Below are 16,248 nucleotides of genomic sequence, written 5' to 3' on the forward strand. Positions count from 1 at the left end.
CTTATTAGACACTCTGGTACAAACACATAGATTAATTTTGTAAGATTGTTAACAAAAAATAATACTTTTTTTGTTTATTGTCCATATAAATCATATCTGGAAGTCTCAATTCTTTTCTGTTATGCTGTTTTTATGTTTTTGAAAAAATAAAGGAAAGCTAGAAAAAATACAAAAGGGAAAGCTAGAAAAAAAATAAAGGGAAAGCTCAAAAACTTTGATCAAATGGATAAATACAATAATTTGTTAATGATATATAATATATTAAGTTGAGGAGGAAGATCAAAGTAGCTGTAAATCGTTTAAAGGTCATTTGTGCAAATTTCATCATGCCATCTCATCTTTATCTATTTGTTTTGTTCACACATCGTTGTCAATATAATGGAATTTGATGCAACTGTCATACAAATGAGAGGTTTAACTACCTTTGAAACCAGTTTATTCTTCCATTTTGTACACAAGAAAATATCTGCACCATGGAAGGAATTTAACTGTTGTTTTCCCTTCGTTTGATGTGTTTGAACTCTTGATATTGCCATTTGATTAGGGACTTTCCGTTTTCAATTTTCCTCGGAGTTTAGTATTTTTGAGCTTTTTTTTTACATTACTTTCACTTAAAATGTATCAGTTTTTACATATTTTGTTCATTGATTTATGTTTGAACACCAGTTTACCAAAACTCCGTCCTCGATTAAATAAAAGGAATTGTTTTACCTTCATTATTTTCAGTGTATAAGATGATCTCGATGTATTTGTTTGTTTGACTGTTTGTAATATATTTTTTAAGGGGTCATTGTATTCTGGTTTTTGAGAGGATGCACCCTTTCTGTTATTGCTTTTGCTTGATTATTTTTCTTTCTTGCTTTGACCGGGGAAGGTTGTTGCTTTTATTTAAATGTAATATGAGAATTCGAAAATGATCAAACTGCTGTCGACTGATCGAAAAATTAGGGCAACAGTAGTATACCGCTGTTCAAAACTTGTAAATCCATGGACAAAAAACAAAATCAGGGTAACAAACTAAAACTGAGGGAAACGCATTAAATATAAGAAGAGAACAACGACACAACATTAAAATGTAACACACACAGAAACGGACTAAGCATTAGACAAAATTCTATGAGAATAACAAATATAACAAATATAACATCAAAACCAAATACATGAATTTGGGATAGAAAGGTACCTTGACACGTCTTATAGTAATGTGAATTCACACTCAAAAATAAGAGAAAACAAACGACACAACGGAAACACAACGTTAAAATGTAACACACACAGAAACGAAATATAACAATGGCCATATTCCTGACTTGGTACAGCATATTTTTAAAGGAACAAAATGTTCGGTTGAACCTCGAAATACATTACATAAAATCAATTTAAAGAAAACAAATCAATGAATGTGTTTGTAGATGGATGTTTATTTGTTTTGTAACATTGTTCCTTTTAAAAGTGTTACACGATGATGACTGCTGTACCAATTTTTTGACTATTTTTTTATTGTGTCTGTTCAGTTATTGCATCATTGTAAATATAACGGAATTTGATCAGACTGTCATCAAAGTGACAGGGTTAGCGCTATAAAACCAGGTTTAATCCACTATTTTCTACATTTGAAAATGCCTGTACCAAGTCAGAAATATGACAGTTCTTGTCCGTTCGTTTTTCATGTGATTTGTTATTTGATTTTGCAATGTGATCATTGATTTTCCGAATTGATTTTCCTCTAAGTTCAGTATTTTGTGATTTTACTTTTTACTAACAAAACCGAGGGAAACACGTTACCTATACCAGGAAAACAAAGGAACAAAAGAAACACTGAAGTGCAACAAAAACAAAAATACAGTTTCGTTTTCGACCCTACATTATTATCCATTTCTTGATGCGAGTCAATATATAATGCAAACTAGTTGGATCTGTTGTATATGAATTACTATTTAATTATCCCATTTCTTTTTCATCTCTGAAACAACTTATTATTTTAATCAAGCGTCTATTTACTGTTCTTTAGTGTGTCTAGATTTTAATTAGTAATTCTTATACGTATGTTTAAACATATATTGCTTCCTTTACTGAAAGTAGTGTTATTGATTTTGTTTCTTATATTACATAGTTTACATTTTTATTTATAACCTTTTTATTAGTTTTATATCTTTATACTTTTAAAATTTAAAATTTTACATTTTTTTTTCTACTTAAGATAAAACATAGAAAGTAACAAGATATTATAGAGTAAATCTTGGGTCAGATATAAAATTAGGAGTGTTCCAAAAGAAACTCTACTACGAGTTATGTGGAACAAATATTTTATTCGATGTAGAAAGGGTCTTTGAAGTGACGAAACTGATAAAACAGATAAGATCACTGCTAGATAAGGGGCAGTCAGTAAGAAGAAGTTTTCAAACTTGGCATTATATGCTGCCTTTTAGAACTGAAGAACAATATCTTCCCCAAAATCAATACTAGAACTCAAAAGAACAAAGATTACGTTAATAGTTATCAAAGGTACCAGGATAATAATTTAGTATGCCAGACGCGCGTATCGTCTACATAAGACTCATCAGTGACGCTCATATCAAAATATTTATTAAGCCAAGCAAGTGAAAAGTGAAAAGAGCATTGAGGATCCAAAATTGTTGTGCCAAATACGTCTAAGGTAATCTTTAAAACTTTAATGAAAGATGGGAAATGGCACAACCAAAAGCTCAAACACATCAAACGAATTAATAACAACTGTCATATTCCTGACTTGGTACAGACATTTTCCTATGTAGGTATTGCTTGATTAAACCCCATGACTGTAAGAAATATAAATGCACGGTTGCTACAGCTTCAGTAGATGCTGGAATGATTGTTGAACTAAGAATACTAGTAAATAGTTATCAAAGGTACCAGGATTATAATTTAATATGCCAGACGGGCATTTCAATTTATAAGAGGTAGAATCAAAGTGTGTGGTCGATTCTTTAGTAACTTGCTGGTTTCTGCCAAACTATACTACATGTATATGGTATCTTTATAAGACAAGTCGTGTCAGAACGAAGTTAGATAAGTCTGTGATGAAGCCCTAAACCTTCAAGTAACTGGTAGGTTCAATTCTGTATTGTGTTTAACACAATTTTCATTTTTAGTGCTGTAGTGACTAATCTACAAGTTTATTATATACCTGGCTTGGACTTAATGAAACACCTAAAGTGTTTATTTGTTTATACAGATGATTTAAAGGTAATTAAATTTGTATTTTTTAGACATAGGCACTTGATTCAGAATTATTTTCCCCTATATATACCTTAAAATGAATATATGCAAGAATATACGGTATCACGGGTTATTTTCGTGGGTGGAAAATTTCATGATTTTCATTGAATAAGATATAAGAAATATTTTTGAGAAAATTAAAACCCTGCGAAAATAACCAGCTATACGATAGGTGGCGGTCAGTTTTTAATTGGTGGAGCAAGCCAGTCTCCACTTAGATTGAGCACAACTGCCAAGTGGAGGATTCCACCTTACTAACTCAGTTTTCACATTCTAGTTAAACAGTACTCTGACAATTTGGCCATAGAGCCCCAAAAATAACTGACTGTGTGTGTCCTTATGTGCAAATGTGTGTAGTCAGTATCTTCACAGATTGATTTCCAGTATTAAATATTGAGAAATACGGAGTATCTTCACAGATTGATTTCTAGTATTAAATATTGAGAAATACTGTTCTTTGGTTCTGCATTCTATTTTTTTTAATTCATGGTCCATTACGGTATTCTCCCTCCAGTCTCTCGTAAATAAACATGAAGATGATTTGCAAAAAACATGAATACTAATAAACATAAACCTCATATGTCTCACCTACTTATAAGTGTTATAGTATAATGATATAATTTGCGATGTAACATGTCTTCTGATTGGCTGACATTTTTTTGTTATGAGGCCATAGACATAATTTAGTCATGTGACCATGAAGTTATCAATGATTTTTTATGGTTTTCTACAGTTTAAATTGGAATTTAGAATTAAATTATAAGAAATGACTATAATGTTTTTTCTGTCTATTCCACATAACATAAAACATGTGGTGCACACTGTTAAACCAGATGCTCCGCAGGGCGTAGCTTTATACGACCGCAGAGGTTGAACCCTGAACGGTTGGGGCAAGTATGGACACAACATTCAAGCTGGATTCAGCTCTAAATTTGGATTGTGATTAAATAGTTGACACAGCATAGGTTTCTGACACAGAATGAATGTGTTCTAATGAAATTAAAATTTTTGTTTTCTCTTAGAGCAATTCACTATGCTGTTGAATATTATTCCTCTCAACAAAAATGTTTGAAGAAATTTTCTTTTTATTTATGAAATTTCAAATGAGAAAATTGAACCCAATTTTTTTAATCACATCCCCCTTTCCCTTATTCCAAAACTAATCTCAATTAAAATTTCTAATGGAGTTTGCAACAATTACTACTCATTTAAATACATCATAAAATATTAAGATGTAAAAAAACTGCTTGTTATCACTGAATGGTAAAGATTATTTTAATTTATCAGTTGGTAGTAAAAAGTGAATATACATTGTATATTGTATATATAACAAAGATTTAAGTTGATTCTGGACAAAGAAAGATAACTCCAAATAAAAAAAATTCTTACAATTAGATATTTCTTGCTTACTATTCTGGACAAAGAAAGATAACTCTAATTAAAAACAAAATTGCTATTTCACAATATTTTGCAATAAGATATTTCTTGCCATTGCGCAATACTGTGCAATTGAAAAGACTTGCTATTGCACAAAACTTAATATAATAATTTTAGATCCTGATTTGGACCAACTTGAAAACTGGGCCCAGAATCAAAAATCTAAGTACATGTTTGGATTCAGCATATCAAAGAACCCTAAGATTTCAATTTTTGTTAAAATCAAACTAAGTTTAATTTTGGACCCTTTGGACTTTAATGTAGATCAATTTGAAAACAAGACCAAAAATGAGGAATCTACATACACAGTTAGATTTGGCATATCAAAGAACCCCATTTTTTCAATTTTTGATGAAATCAAACAAAGTTTAATTTTGGACCCCGATTTGGACCAACTTGAAAACTGGGCCGATAATCAAGAATCTAAGTACATTTTTAGATTCAGCATATCAAAGAACCCAACCGATTAATTTTTTGTCAAAATCAAACGAAGTTTAATTTTGGACCCTTTGGACCTTAATGTAGACCAATTTGAAAACGGGACCAAAAGTTAAAAATCTACATACACAGTTAGATTCGGCATATCAAAGAACCCCAATTATTCAATTTTGATGAAATCAAACAAAGTTTAATTTTGGACCCTTTGGGCCCCTTATTCCTAAACTGTTGGGACCAAAACTCCCAAAATGATTACCAACCTTCCTTTTATGGTCATAAACCTTGTGTTTAAATTTCATAGATTTCTATTTACTTATACTAAGGTAATGGTGTGAAAACCAAGAAAAATGCTTATTTGGGTCCCTTTTTGGCCCCTAATTCCTAAACTGTTGGGACCTAAACTCCCAAAATCAATACCAACCTTCATGTTGTGGTCATAAACATTGTGTTTAAATTTCATTATTTTCTATCTACTTAAACTAAAGTTATTGTGCGAAAACCAAGAATAATGCTTATTTGGGCCCTTTTTTGGCCCCTAATTCCTACACTATTGAAACCAAAACTCCCAAAATCAATCCCAACCTTTCTTTTGTGGTCATAAACCTTGTGTCAAAATTTCATAGATTTCTATTAACTTAAGCTAAAGTTATAGTGCGAAAACCAAGAAAATGCTTATTTGGGCCCTTTTTGGCCCCTAATTCCTAAAATGTTGGGACCAAAACTCCCAAAATCAATACCAACCTTCCTTTTGTGGTCATAAACCTTGTAATAAAATTTTATAGATTTATATTCACTTTTACTAAAGTTAGAGTGCGAAAACTAAAAGTATTCGGACGACGACGACGACGACGCCAACGTGATAGCAATATACGACGAAAATTTTTTTAAAATTTGCGGTCGTATAAAAATTTGCTACACGTGTTATTCAGTGTGCACCAAATTTTTATGTTATTTCTTCATAGACAGAAAAAATATTACACTCATTCCTTAAATGTATGCGAATATTGAATCGAAATGGTAATATCAAAACATACAAACTATACAAAACCTTTAAAGTCAATGAACCATGACTAAAGGTGCAGAATCAAACAATATTCATGTTAATGGATGCCAGTGCTTATAAAATTACATTACAAATACCATTGAGTAAGTGGTTTCTCTTATTACAAACTTTACAGTGTAAACTATGCAAAACATTCCAAATCAATAGACCATGACTTAAAGGGATTGAGCCACACAATCCCCATGGAAATAAAATGTGGCAATGTTATGCATCTGCATACCAAATAGTATTAACCAAACACTAGTGGTCTCCTTACACTAAAATTATCACAAACTAATACATTTTAGGTAAGCATGGTTTTATCGGTTGTTTTTTTTTCGATCTATGAGTTTAACTGTCCCTATGGTATCTTTTGGTTCCTCTTTTAAGCAAAGGTTTAAAGGTTAATAGACCATGCCTGAGGGGTTGGTGCCAAATATTCACCATAGACATACATGTAAGTTTGTATCTGCCTGTGATGAAAATCACTATTCGGTCAGCCAAAAATCTTCTAAAAATAAAATTATTAAATAGGGAATATTATATGACTTTTTAATTATCAAATTTCTGATTTTGTTTTTTTATGACAGTCAGATGACACATATAACATTTGTCCACATAAATCACATGTCCTCTCATTACTTATAGGCTGCCATTATACCTGCAACACCTGAAAAAAAGAAAAACAAATTTTAGCATTTATAACATTTTTTGAAGGCGACTGTTTATCGTTATATATTTATTAGCAGAATGTAACATAAAAATAAGAATATCAGATGAACAGAAATAAATAGTATAAGAATTACTTTTGATTGCCATGGTGAATTAAACCTTAAAGTGATGGCTGGTATCACAAGCCCAGTAGTCAACACTTTTTGTGCTGACATGAATTGTCATTGATATGGTTATATTTATAAATTTACTGTTTACAAATTTTTTTATTTTTTGAAATACTAAGGCTTTTCTTCCTCAGGCATAGATTAACTTAGCTGTATTTATCAAAACCTTTCGGAATTTTGGTTCTCAATGCTCTTCAACTTCGTATTTTATTTGGCATTTTAAACTTTTTGGGATTCGAGCGTCACTGATGAATCTTTAGTAGACGGAACGCGCGCCTGGCATACATACTAAAGTTAGTCCTGGTATCTGTGATGAGTTTAATGATACTTTGACCAGAAAAAAAAATAATATATCATGCAGGTGAAAATATACCATGTAACTTCAGGGACAAGAATATATTGATATGCTGTGAATATCAACCTTGTTTTGTAAAAGACCAACACAGCTCATAGTATTCTGTGGTTCAACTGGAGTCTTGGTGAAAGATTTTATTATATAGATAATTTATTATAGAGATTAAACAAATCAGAAATATTAGATTTAACTAATCGGAAATATTAGATTTAACTAATCGGAAATATTAGATTTAACTAATCGGAAATATTAGATTTAACTAATCGGAAATATTAGATTTAACTAATCGGAAATATTAGATTTAACTAATCAGAAATATTAGATTTAACTAATCGGAAATATTAGATTTAACTAATTGGAAATATTTTCATGACCAAAAATACTATCAGATGTATTTTAAGTGTAATACATATTGATTTTTTGTTAAGGGCTATTCCAGAAAAAAATGTATGGGGGTTGGAAGGCACATTGTATTAATAATACATGGGTGTTGGGTATCAGAGCAACTTTTCACACTATAATGCACTATAATTCTCAAGTACAATTGTCTGGGTGGTGGGTGCTGACAAAAACTGCCTTCCAACCCCTCCATACACTTTTTTCTGGAATAGCCCTTAGCTTTGAATGTATATTTTTCTGTGATTTTCATATTCACTCTCTTCAGAAAAACACAAAGCCAAGCTTTTGAAAGACAAGAATGTATATGTACTATTTTCCTTCAGGATTCAATGTTACATGGGTGTGACTTTAAAAATTTTGCCAAACTGTGTCCGGGAAGAAAATGTTATTTGTGAATTATACCCTCAGAAAAATATTCTTTTACAAATTTTTAGGGGACACCACTCCTGATTTCAAATGTTCTGACGGACCTACTGATTATTGAATATTAATTTTCTTTTTCTTTTTCTCTACAGCTACTTACTTTCAAATGTAATTTTCTCTGTGATATTTTTTGTTTTGATATTTTCCTCTTGGTTTGTGATGTAAATATTTCCATCATTCTGTAAGGACCAGCCATATTTTGAAATCCATTGTTTCACTTGAGATTCTACAAAATACGACAAAAACACTTTTTAATTTCTGTCTAAAGCAGACAAGTATGAAATTGTATAGTATTAAATTTTATTAATATACCAATTAGAACCTATACAATAAATGATAAGGAAGAAGCCATTTGTTTTAATCAAGAAGATTTTGCGTTTATATTTTTTTTGCAATAGCCTTGTGACTACCCAATCTTTTTAAATGGTGCTTTGCTTTTGCACCAATTGGCATTTCACTTGTACCGGAAAATACAGGTAAATAAAATGTTTTTCAAAAACAGACTTTTAATGATAAAGAAAGCTTTTGTTTGTTAAATAAACACAATCATAAGAAATCATTCATCATAAACCCATACAAAGTATGTTAAAATTTCGTTGAAACACAGTTCTGTCACTTTAAACATATTTGAAAAGGAGTAAAATTGCGAGACAGTTCTAACTTAAAGCATTTAATTTATACACTACAGTAAAATTATAATTCTTGTCATATCAGTTGTTATTCTGGCTTTTTACATCTAAACCATTTTTAATTATGATGCATATGGTAAGCTATTATATACCCTATGTGTCATCATAAAAAAATACAAACGTATTTCCTCTATTTCATACCTGCCAACTTTCACGATTTAGGCGTGAACTACACGATTTTGACCCTTTGTCACGATTGCACGATCGTGTTCCTGAAAAACCCTCTAAAACACGATTTGGTGAAAATCTACACGAAAAATATTGTTGTTCCCGATTTTGAACTGTGTCCAATGGCGGACAATCTTGTTTAGCCAATCAAATTGTATGTTTCTCATGATCAAATTAATCAGCCAATCAAAAACGTTTTCTCTCAAGATTATTCTAACATGCTAGATATTGAACTTGTGTTGTATTCCTGTTTGTTGGTGGTCAGAATAGCAAAAACGTGAACATGGCAAATGAGTTTTCAACTGCAAGGAGGTTCTTAAACAGAATAAGAATAAAAGCATGGCTGATTGACAATGATGCAGTAAGACCATGAAGATAATAAATAGTAGTTTATTCACTAATAAATTTATTGACATTACACTTGCTGTAACATAATTTTATTTATGTATTTAATCATTTAAAATATAATGTACAATTCATTATTTTTCAAATTCATGTGTTGACCATATAATACCAGATAGAGCATAAGATGTATAGTTCTTTGGGAAAAGTTTCTTCAAATGATATGAATGTGTGCTCATCTGTACTTAAAAAGTGGTTTTTAATGTCCTTACATGGAGGGGGTATCCCTAGGTGTTATTACCAACCTGATAAAGGTCCTTCTTTGTGTATAATTTAGAATTGTAAAAGTCAACAACCATTTTGCATCCTTGCACATAAAAATAATTCCTGGTCTTACAGCTTCTTGTTCATATTTTCTGCTGATATTATAACCTTAATCATGCAAATAAACTTAAGAAAAAGGCATGTAAGCTCCTCTTACAAATATGACACTTTTTCTAGACCACAAAACAGCACGTGCAAAATAGTCGTCGCAAAGAATTGTAACCTTTGAAATTGTTGTCGCGCGCTAAAACCCCCATGGGCATTCTCAAAAGTTGGCAGGTATGCTATTTGTCTCTGAATTGACAATGTCCACCATAACATTTGAACACTTTATAATTCTAAACCTCAGATTTGTATTAGAAATGAGTATGAACAATTATCCAGGAGAAACACTGTAGAAACAAATCTTATTCACTATACAACAATGAGTATTTAACTTTTCAGTTATATGTTGCCTGTATTACCTGTGAAATGGCTCAAAAAAATTATAACCTTGTGGCGCAAATGAAAGATTGGATTTTCAAAAAGTTGGCACAAATGCAATGCACCCTTTGATTGATTGATTGTTGGTTGCTTTACGTCCTTTAAAAGTGCATCAATATTGTTTAGATACCAATATTTGTTAAACACGAAGGGCTGTTCTAAAAATTTATTGAGAAAAAGGTATACACAAGTATTTACAGTACTGGTACCTTACCTGGTATATTGCCTAGTAATTCTGTAAGTGTATCGAATGGTATGGTCTGGTATGTGGTACTAACAACATGGCACACAACTGAAAAAACATGATTAATTAAATTATCCATACTTTTAATCATTTTACTCTAGTTAACTAGTGCTAGTATTATATTAAAGTATATGATTGTATTGATCTTATATTTTGTAGAAAGAAATCAAAAGACCCTTTAGAAAAGAAGAATCTTTAGAAAAGACCAAGATTAGTCCAGGAGAACAGTATTTATATTAATCTGTTTTATTAAAGTACAGAGAGGTTCTGGCAGAGGAGTGAACAAAGTGTCTGCTTTATTTTAAAAAAATAATCCTTTTTTGCCACTGGTCCATACTATGGGATGTATATTTTATTTATCTGAATTCCTAGTGTATACATAGGAAACACACTGTACACAAAACATAAACATTCATTTCCTTTACAACACTTGGTTTATATAGAAAGGAGGGGTCAAACAAAATACTCCAAGATTGGTACATGTATATACTTATATAAAATAACATTCTAACTTACATTTTCTTATGCTGTCTTCAAAACCTGTAATAACATGAACACTGGCACTTAGTTCTTGGTCTATTTTCAGACATTCCTGAAAGAAAAAAAAAGTAATCAAGAAAAAAGAAATACATCAAGAAAAGTTAAAACCCAGTTTAATTTTCTACTTCATTAGGCTCTCAATTTTTTTAATATGATCATCACTAATGAGTCTTTTGAAGAGGTTACATACGTCTGGCATACAATATTATAAGCTCAGTCTTTTGTTAGAATTTCTTGTTGCCCTTTATGTCTATTTGGGCATTTGTTTCATTGGAATGCTATCTTTCCGACATCTCTTTATATATATTTAGTAAGTACAGTACAGCTGTACTACATATACTTACCCAGAAACTTTTAAACTGACACATCTCCAACATCTCAGCAATATGCATCACCTTCATGATGGGTTCTTCTTCTTGCTGAAAAAAAACAGTGAACATTTCATTTGATATTTGATATTGATAAATAGGGTACATGACATAATAATGTATGTGTGCAAGTTTAAAATATATAGTAATACAACTAGTGTTGTTCCGATGTTCGGAATAAGTCGGAAATCAGTTGGTTGGGACTGGCGATATCGATAATCGATTGGGATTTTGTTTAATCGATTGTTGTTAAAGTTTCCGGACTTTTAGCTTATTAACTTCCGGTCAGTTTCCGGTTCTCATTTTATATGCGCAGTCAAACAAAATATATCAGTCGATGACAATAACTATGTCAAACATCCTATAATTAAAGACATAACTAATTTCCTTCTTTATAAACGTGACAAAAGCATTGACTATACATATTTGCAGATTGATGGAATGTAATTTAAGCTTAAGGGGGCTCGCGGGTCTAAATCATTTTTTTTATTTAATATAAGATTTTGCTTCATTTTTCTCTAAATGAGCCTTTTCTTATACTTAATAGAAAAATGAAATAAAAAAATGGGGTCACCGTTCATTTACACTCACAATCTGCCTTCAAAAGAAGCATTCATTTTTGTTAATGTCCTTTTTTTCTGTTGAACTAATAGAAGAAATAGCGGTAATATCGAAATTAAAAAAAGAACTAAATTACAGAAATCGCTTAAATTTTACAATTATTTAGTTTATGTACAGCTAATCCGAAAACAACAATAAAAAATATAGGTCACTGATGAGTTAAAAAAGATATTTCAATTCTAATGCCAAAAAATGACATTTTTGCACCAAAGGGAGATAATTTCAATGATGTCTTCATTTTAAAAGTCACCTGGGGCCAACACGAATTGATTTTTTGGAATGATTTTTGTACCATATGATATAGTAACAACTACTAAAGGTAATTAATAAAATTTGTAATGAAAAATAAACGTTTATTTTTTTTCTAAAAATCTTATACCCACGAGCCACCTTAATAACTTTGTATGAAATACCGGTACTTGTTCCTTGAGAGCGTACAAATATTTCAGATTTTAGACAAAATAATGTCTTTGCTTCATTAGAACGTGTTTCAAATTGCCTGTTATTATTGTTTGATCCATTTGTAGCATCAAAAACATCATATTCCTTTCCAAATTGCTTGCCAAACATCGTTTATTTTTGTAAATTTTCCGAAATTTGTCTGCCATTTATGAAAATAAGAATCACGAATCGGTTAGGGTTCAACTACGTAATAATTCCTCATTCTTGCAATTATAACTTCAGACGCACGAATGACAGAAATTAATGAACACAAAAGTGAAAGATGGCATTCTACACGAATTAACAGACATTTGCCTAATCCCCTTTGTCTACTGCATATATTATAGTGCAAATGCATTGTTTTATTTTTTTCTGTTAATTTTAAATTTCTTAAAGTTAAGCACTTTATATATTTTTTCTTGATTAGAAGCATTCAAATGTTAATACAGCTATGTTATTGAAATTGTTTTGTAAGTTACACCATTGAAATTTAGAAATGTTGGTGTCACTGTTGGTAATTAATGTTGTAATTATGAGACAAAATATGTTCAATATGAATCTTGATTCTTTTTAATTCATTGTTTTAACTGCTAAATAGATAATTATCTAATCTATAATTAAGTATACGCCAGAATATGAAAAAGAAACAAAAGATCAAAAATGAATATATAAACTCTGCAATGATATGGAATATACACATTTATAATTTAGACATGTACAATAAGACTAAATGCATGATTTCATTTAAAAAAGGGCAAAGTATTATGATGCGATTATAACCGATAGTCGGTTGGTTGCTGTCAACCAATTGTAATAGATAATCAGTTGGTAATTTCAACCGATTATCCAACACTAGTAAAAACATATGTGTTGTATAATACAACACATATGTTTTTACATTTTCTTGTCTCTGTCCCAAATCAGGATTATTTGAAGATTTATGTGCTAATTGCAGATCTTCAAGTTTTTCAAACAAAATTTCAATCAAGACTTGATTCACAGGTTAGCATATTTTATAGCTGACTATGCAGTAAGGGCTTTGCCCATTGTTGAAGGCCGTATAGTGACCTATAGTTGTTTATTTATGTGTCATTTTGGTCTCTTGTGGACAAATGTATCATTGACAATCATACCACATATTCTTTTTTATATTGTATAGAAACCTGTTTATTGACAGATGATTCCTATAACCATATGTTCATACCTTATTTAGGTCTATTAAGCATTTACACAATGTAAAGTCTGTGTGAGGCAGGTTTGTCAGAGCTTTTAGTAGAACCTGAGCTGCTACGGTGGTCTGGTAATGGTTTGGATTGAACTGGTACCTGAAAACAAAATATACAATAATGAGATAACAATGTGTGATAAAACAGTGCTATTTATAATCCAATGGCAAAGGTGTTTTAAAAAATACTGCAATCTATATATTTTTTTTTTATTCCTGTATGTTTCTTGTTTGAAATCAGACCGTTTAATGAGATGTATGATGTATCTGTGGAAATTGAAGTTAGAACCATGTTTATACTTACAATTTTAAAACAGCCAGATTAGCTTCCAAGTCATATGTGTTCTCTTGAGCTTGCATGTTTATATATTTTTCCAAAGTTACTAGATTTTCAGGGTTGTATCTGTAATAAAACAATGTCAATAGTTTGATATGGATCATCTCCAAATAAGAAAAATTTTGTCCATCACACATGTCACAAGTGGAATACATTGATCTTAATGAAGTACTTGCAAAAATAACTACATGTATAATTGACAATTGTCCAGTGCAAAGTGGATGAGGTTGTCAGATTCAATCTTGACATTGAACCACTTCCAAGATTCAGTCAAAACTTGAGTGACATAAATACAAATGTATACTGAAATTAATTTATTCTAAAATAATATTTGGACAAAGTCTTTAGTCCAACCAGGTCAGGTATTAATCAATGATGATAGATCTCTCCAACTTGTGAGGAGAATTCTACAAGGCAGTTATGTAAATGTACACGGTTAGATTCTAATTTCAGATTTAAAAAAACACTACTCTGATTTTTATATGATTTTCCATTTTGAATATAAAAAAGAAGATGTGGTGTATGATTGCAAATTATACAGCTCTTCACCAGAGACCAAATGACACAGAAATTAACTACAGGTCACCTTCGGCATACATGTACATTTTCAACAAATGTAGGAACTGAAAAACTAATTTGTGAGACCAGGCAATATGGCACTGTTCTCAATACTAATACATGTATGAGGCAGGCATTACCTGTGAAAGGGGACACAGGTCTGTATGAATTATTTTTTTTAAATTCAAACATATTTAAACTTCCAAAAAAGAAACAGAAATACAGTAACGTTTTTCGATTTTGGTTCTGTTGTTTGGGATTAATGTTGTGACAATATTGAGTTACATGCATATATGTAAGACATTAACTTCAATGTAAACAAATAAATGCGATCATCAGGTGACGTTTTGTGGTTCATATTACCAATTATTAAAAAATAAAATTGGTTGTGTTCCTGGAGTTCCTAAATTTTACTTGCTATATATAGACTACTCAAAAGTCTCATGACAATGAGACCAGATGGAAGAACATTTCTGCACAAATGCCCAAAGTCAATAAGTCTGGAGAAAAAAGTTAACGATTTTGAGTTCATTAGTAGAATGAAAATTTTGGGGTTTTTTTTACTGATTTTCTACCGTAATAGGATATTTCTTTCAAATTTCTACATGAATTTTGTATGTAGAAGAAGAAAAGACCAAAAGTTAGGGGTCGAATACACCTTATCGCTATTTGTCCGCCATTTACTGGATATCACACAGGTTCCCGTAAATTTTGATGTCGTAAAATAAAATATCTGACGCCAAAATGGAAAAGTGATTGTATGCGTCAAAAGGTCAAGCGGTTGGGTCGGCCAGCCGAGTAGGCTAATAGCGATAAGGTGTATCACGCTGGTACCATCCATGGATTTTCACCACATAACATTTAATTCATTAAAATATTGTTTAGCTGTACAACTGGAGGTATATGCTTTCAGGAGGATGTTGGGTAATTAAGGGGACAGAAAAATTTTGATAACATACATGTATCTTAATCAGGTTTGTTTATGATCTACAAAGGGCTGCAGTGTCATTATTAACACAAAATCAAAACCGCTTTCGTATTATCGTGTTTTACCTGTCAATTCCCTTTAGCAAAGCACCTACTTGGGCCCTCATCGCGTCAGCCATCCTGGAGTTAGTGAATTACAGCTGTCAAAATGAAAATTAAGAAATTCACATGTGTACCGGTACTTCAAGCGCCTTTGTGATCGTGATTTTTTGCCGTAAAAAAGTATTTTGGGTAGGTCTGAAAACCAACTAGATAGTTTTTTAAAGCATTACCACAACCTACTAAATTTGCAGTATTTTTTTTAATTTTGATTGGTAACTTAATCTCTTAAAAGCTATTACAATACTGCTAAAATTTAATACAAATCTTATTGTTTTGTTTGATCAACTTATTTTTATTTTTGATTTTATCATTTTCTTAGATAATGAGATTATGCTTAAACCTTTGCTTTTTGTGTGGTTATTCTTTTGTGCTTGTACTGATTTTGTGTTATGGATAGATACCCAATATCATTTGGTTCTTTTTAATAATTTCTGAAAGCAAAAGCACGCCTTCACCAGTATAGAGTTATGGAATTCTTAATCTGGCCTCCAACAATTACTGGCCATTTCATTTTGTACGTTACAATCTATATTATCAAATATAATTTTCACCAATCAAGTCCACGAATAAAAGGTAAAAGATTTTTCATGTCGTATGAAACACTGTAAAGTCTTACATCCTTTTATAG

The 16,248-nt window shown here is 31.0% G+C and overlaps 1 protein-coding gene across 1 annotated transcript; it reads right to left on the reverse strand.

Annotated features, from left to right (window-relative positions):
- Positions 1–6,706: 6,706 nt before the first annotated feature.
- On the reverse strand, positions 6,707–15,735 carry LOC134701373 (eukaryotic translation initiation factor 3 subunit K-like). Its single transcript, XM_063562514.1, has 8 exons — positions 15,585–15,735; positions 13,941–14,039; positions 13,616–13,736; positions 11,326–11,400; positions 10,958–11,033; positions 10,412–10,489; positions 8,292–8,417; positions 6,707–6,845 (listed from the first exon to the last, which is right to left on the reverse strand). The coding sequence occupies exons 1-8, from the start codon at positions 15,635–15,637 to the stop codon at positions 6,814–6,816; spliced, it is 660 nt and encodes a 219-aa protein (XP_063418584.1). The 5' UTR covers positions 15,638–15,735; the 3' UTR covers positions 6,707–6,813.
- Positions 15,736–16,248: the final 513 nt, after the last annotated feature.

This window comes from Mytilus trossulus, unplaced genomic scaffold (assembly GCF_036588685.1).
Source record: "Mytilus trossulus isolate FHL-02 unplaced genomic scaffold, PNRI_Mtr1.1.1.hap1 h1tg000244l__unscaffolded, whole genome shotgun sequence".
Lineage (NCBI taxonomy): Eukaryota > Metazoa > Mollusca > Bivalvia > Mytilida > Mytilidae > Mytilus > Mytilus trossulus.

Bases quoted from the DNA above. Each gene is read 5' to 3' on its own strand.
- LOC134701373 (XM_063562514.1), bottom strand. From the start codon at position 15,637: ATGGCTGACGCGATGAGGGCCCAAGTAGGTGCTTTGCTAAAGGGAATT. The intron at 14,040-15,584 runs GTAAAACACGAT...GTTTTATTACAG, and splicing joins TTGCTAAAGGGAATTGACAG to ATACAACCCTGAAAATCTAG. The intron at 10,490-10,957 runs GTAAGTTAGAAT...ATGTTTTTTCAG, and splicing joins TGAAGACAGCATAAGAAAAT to TTGTGTGCCATGTTGTTAGT.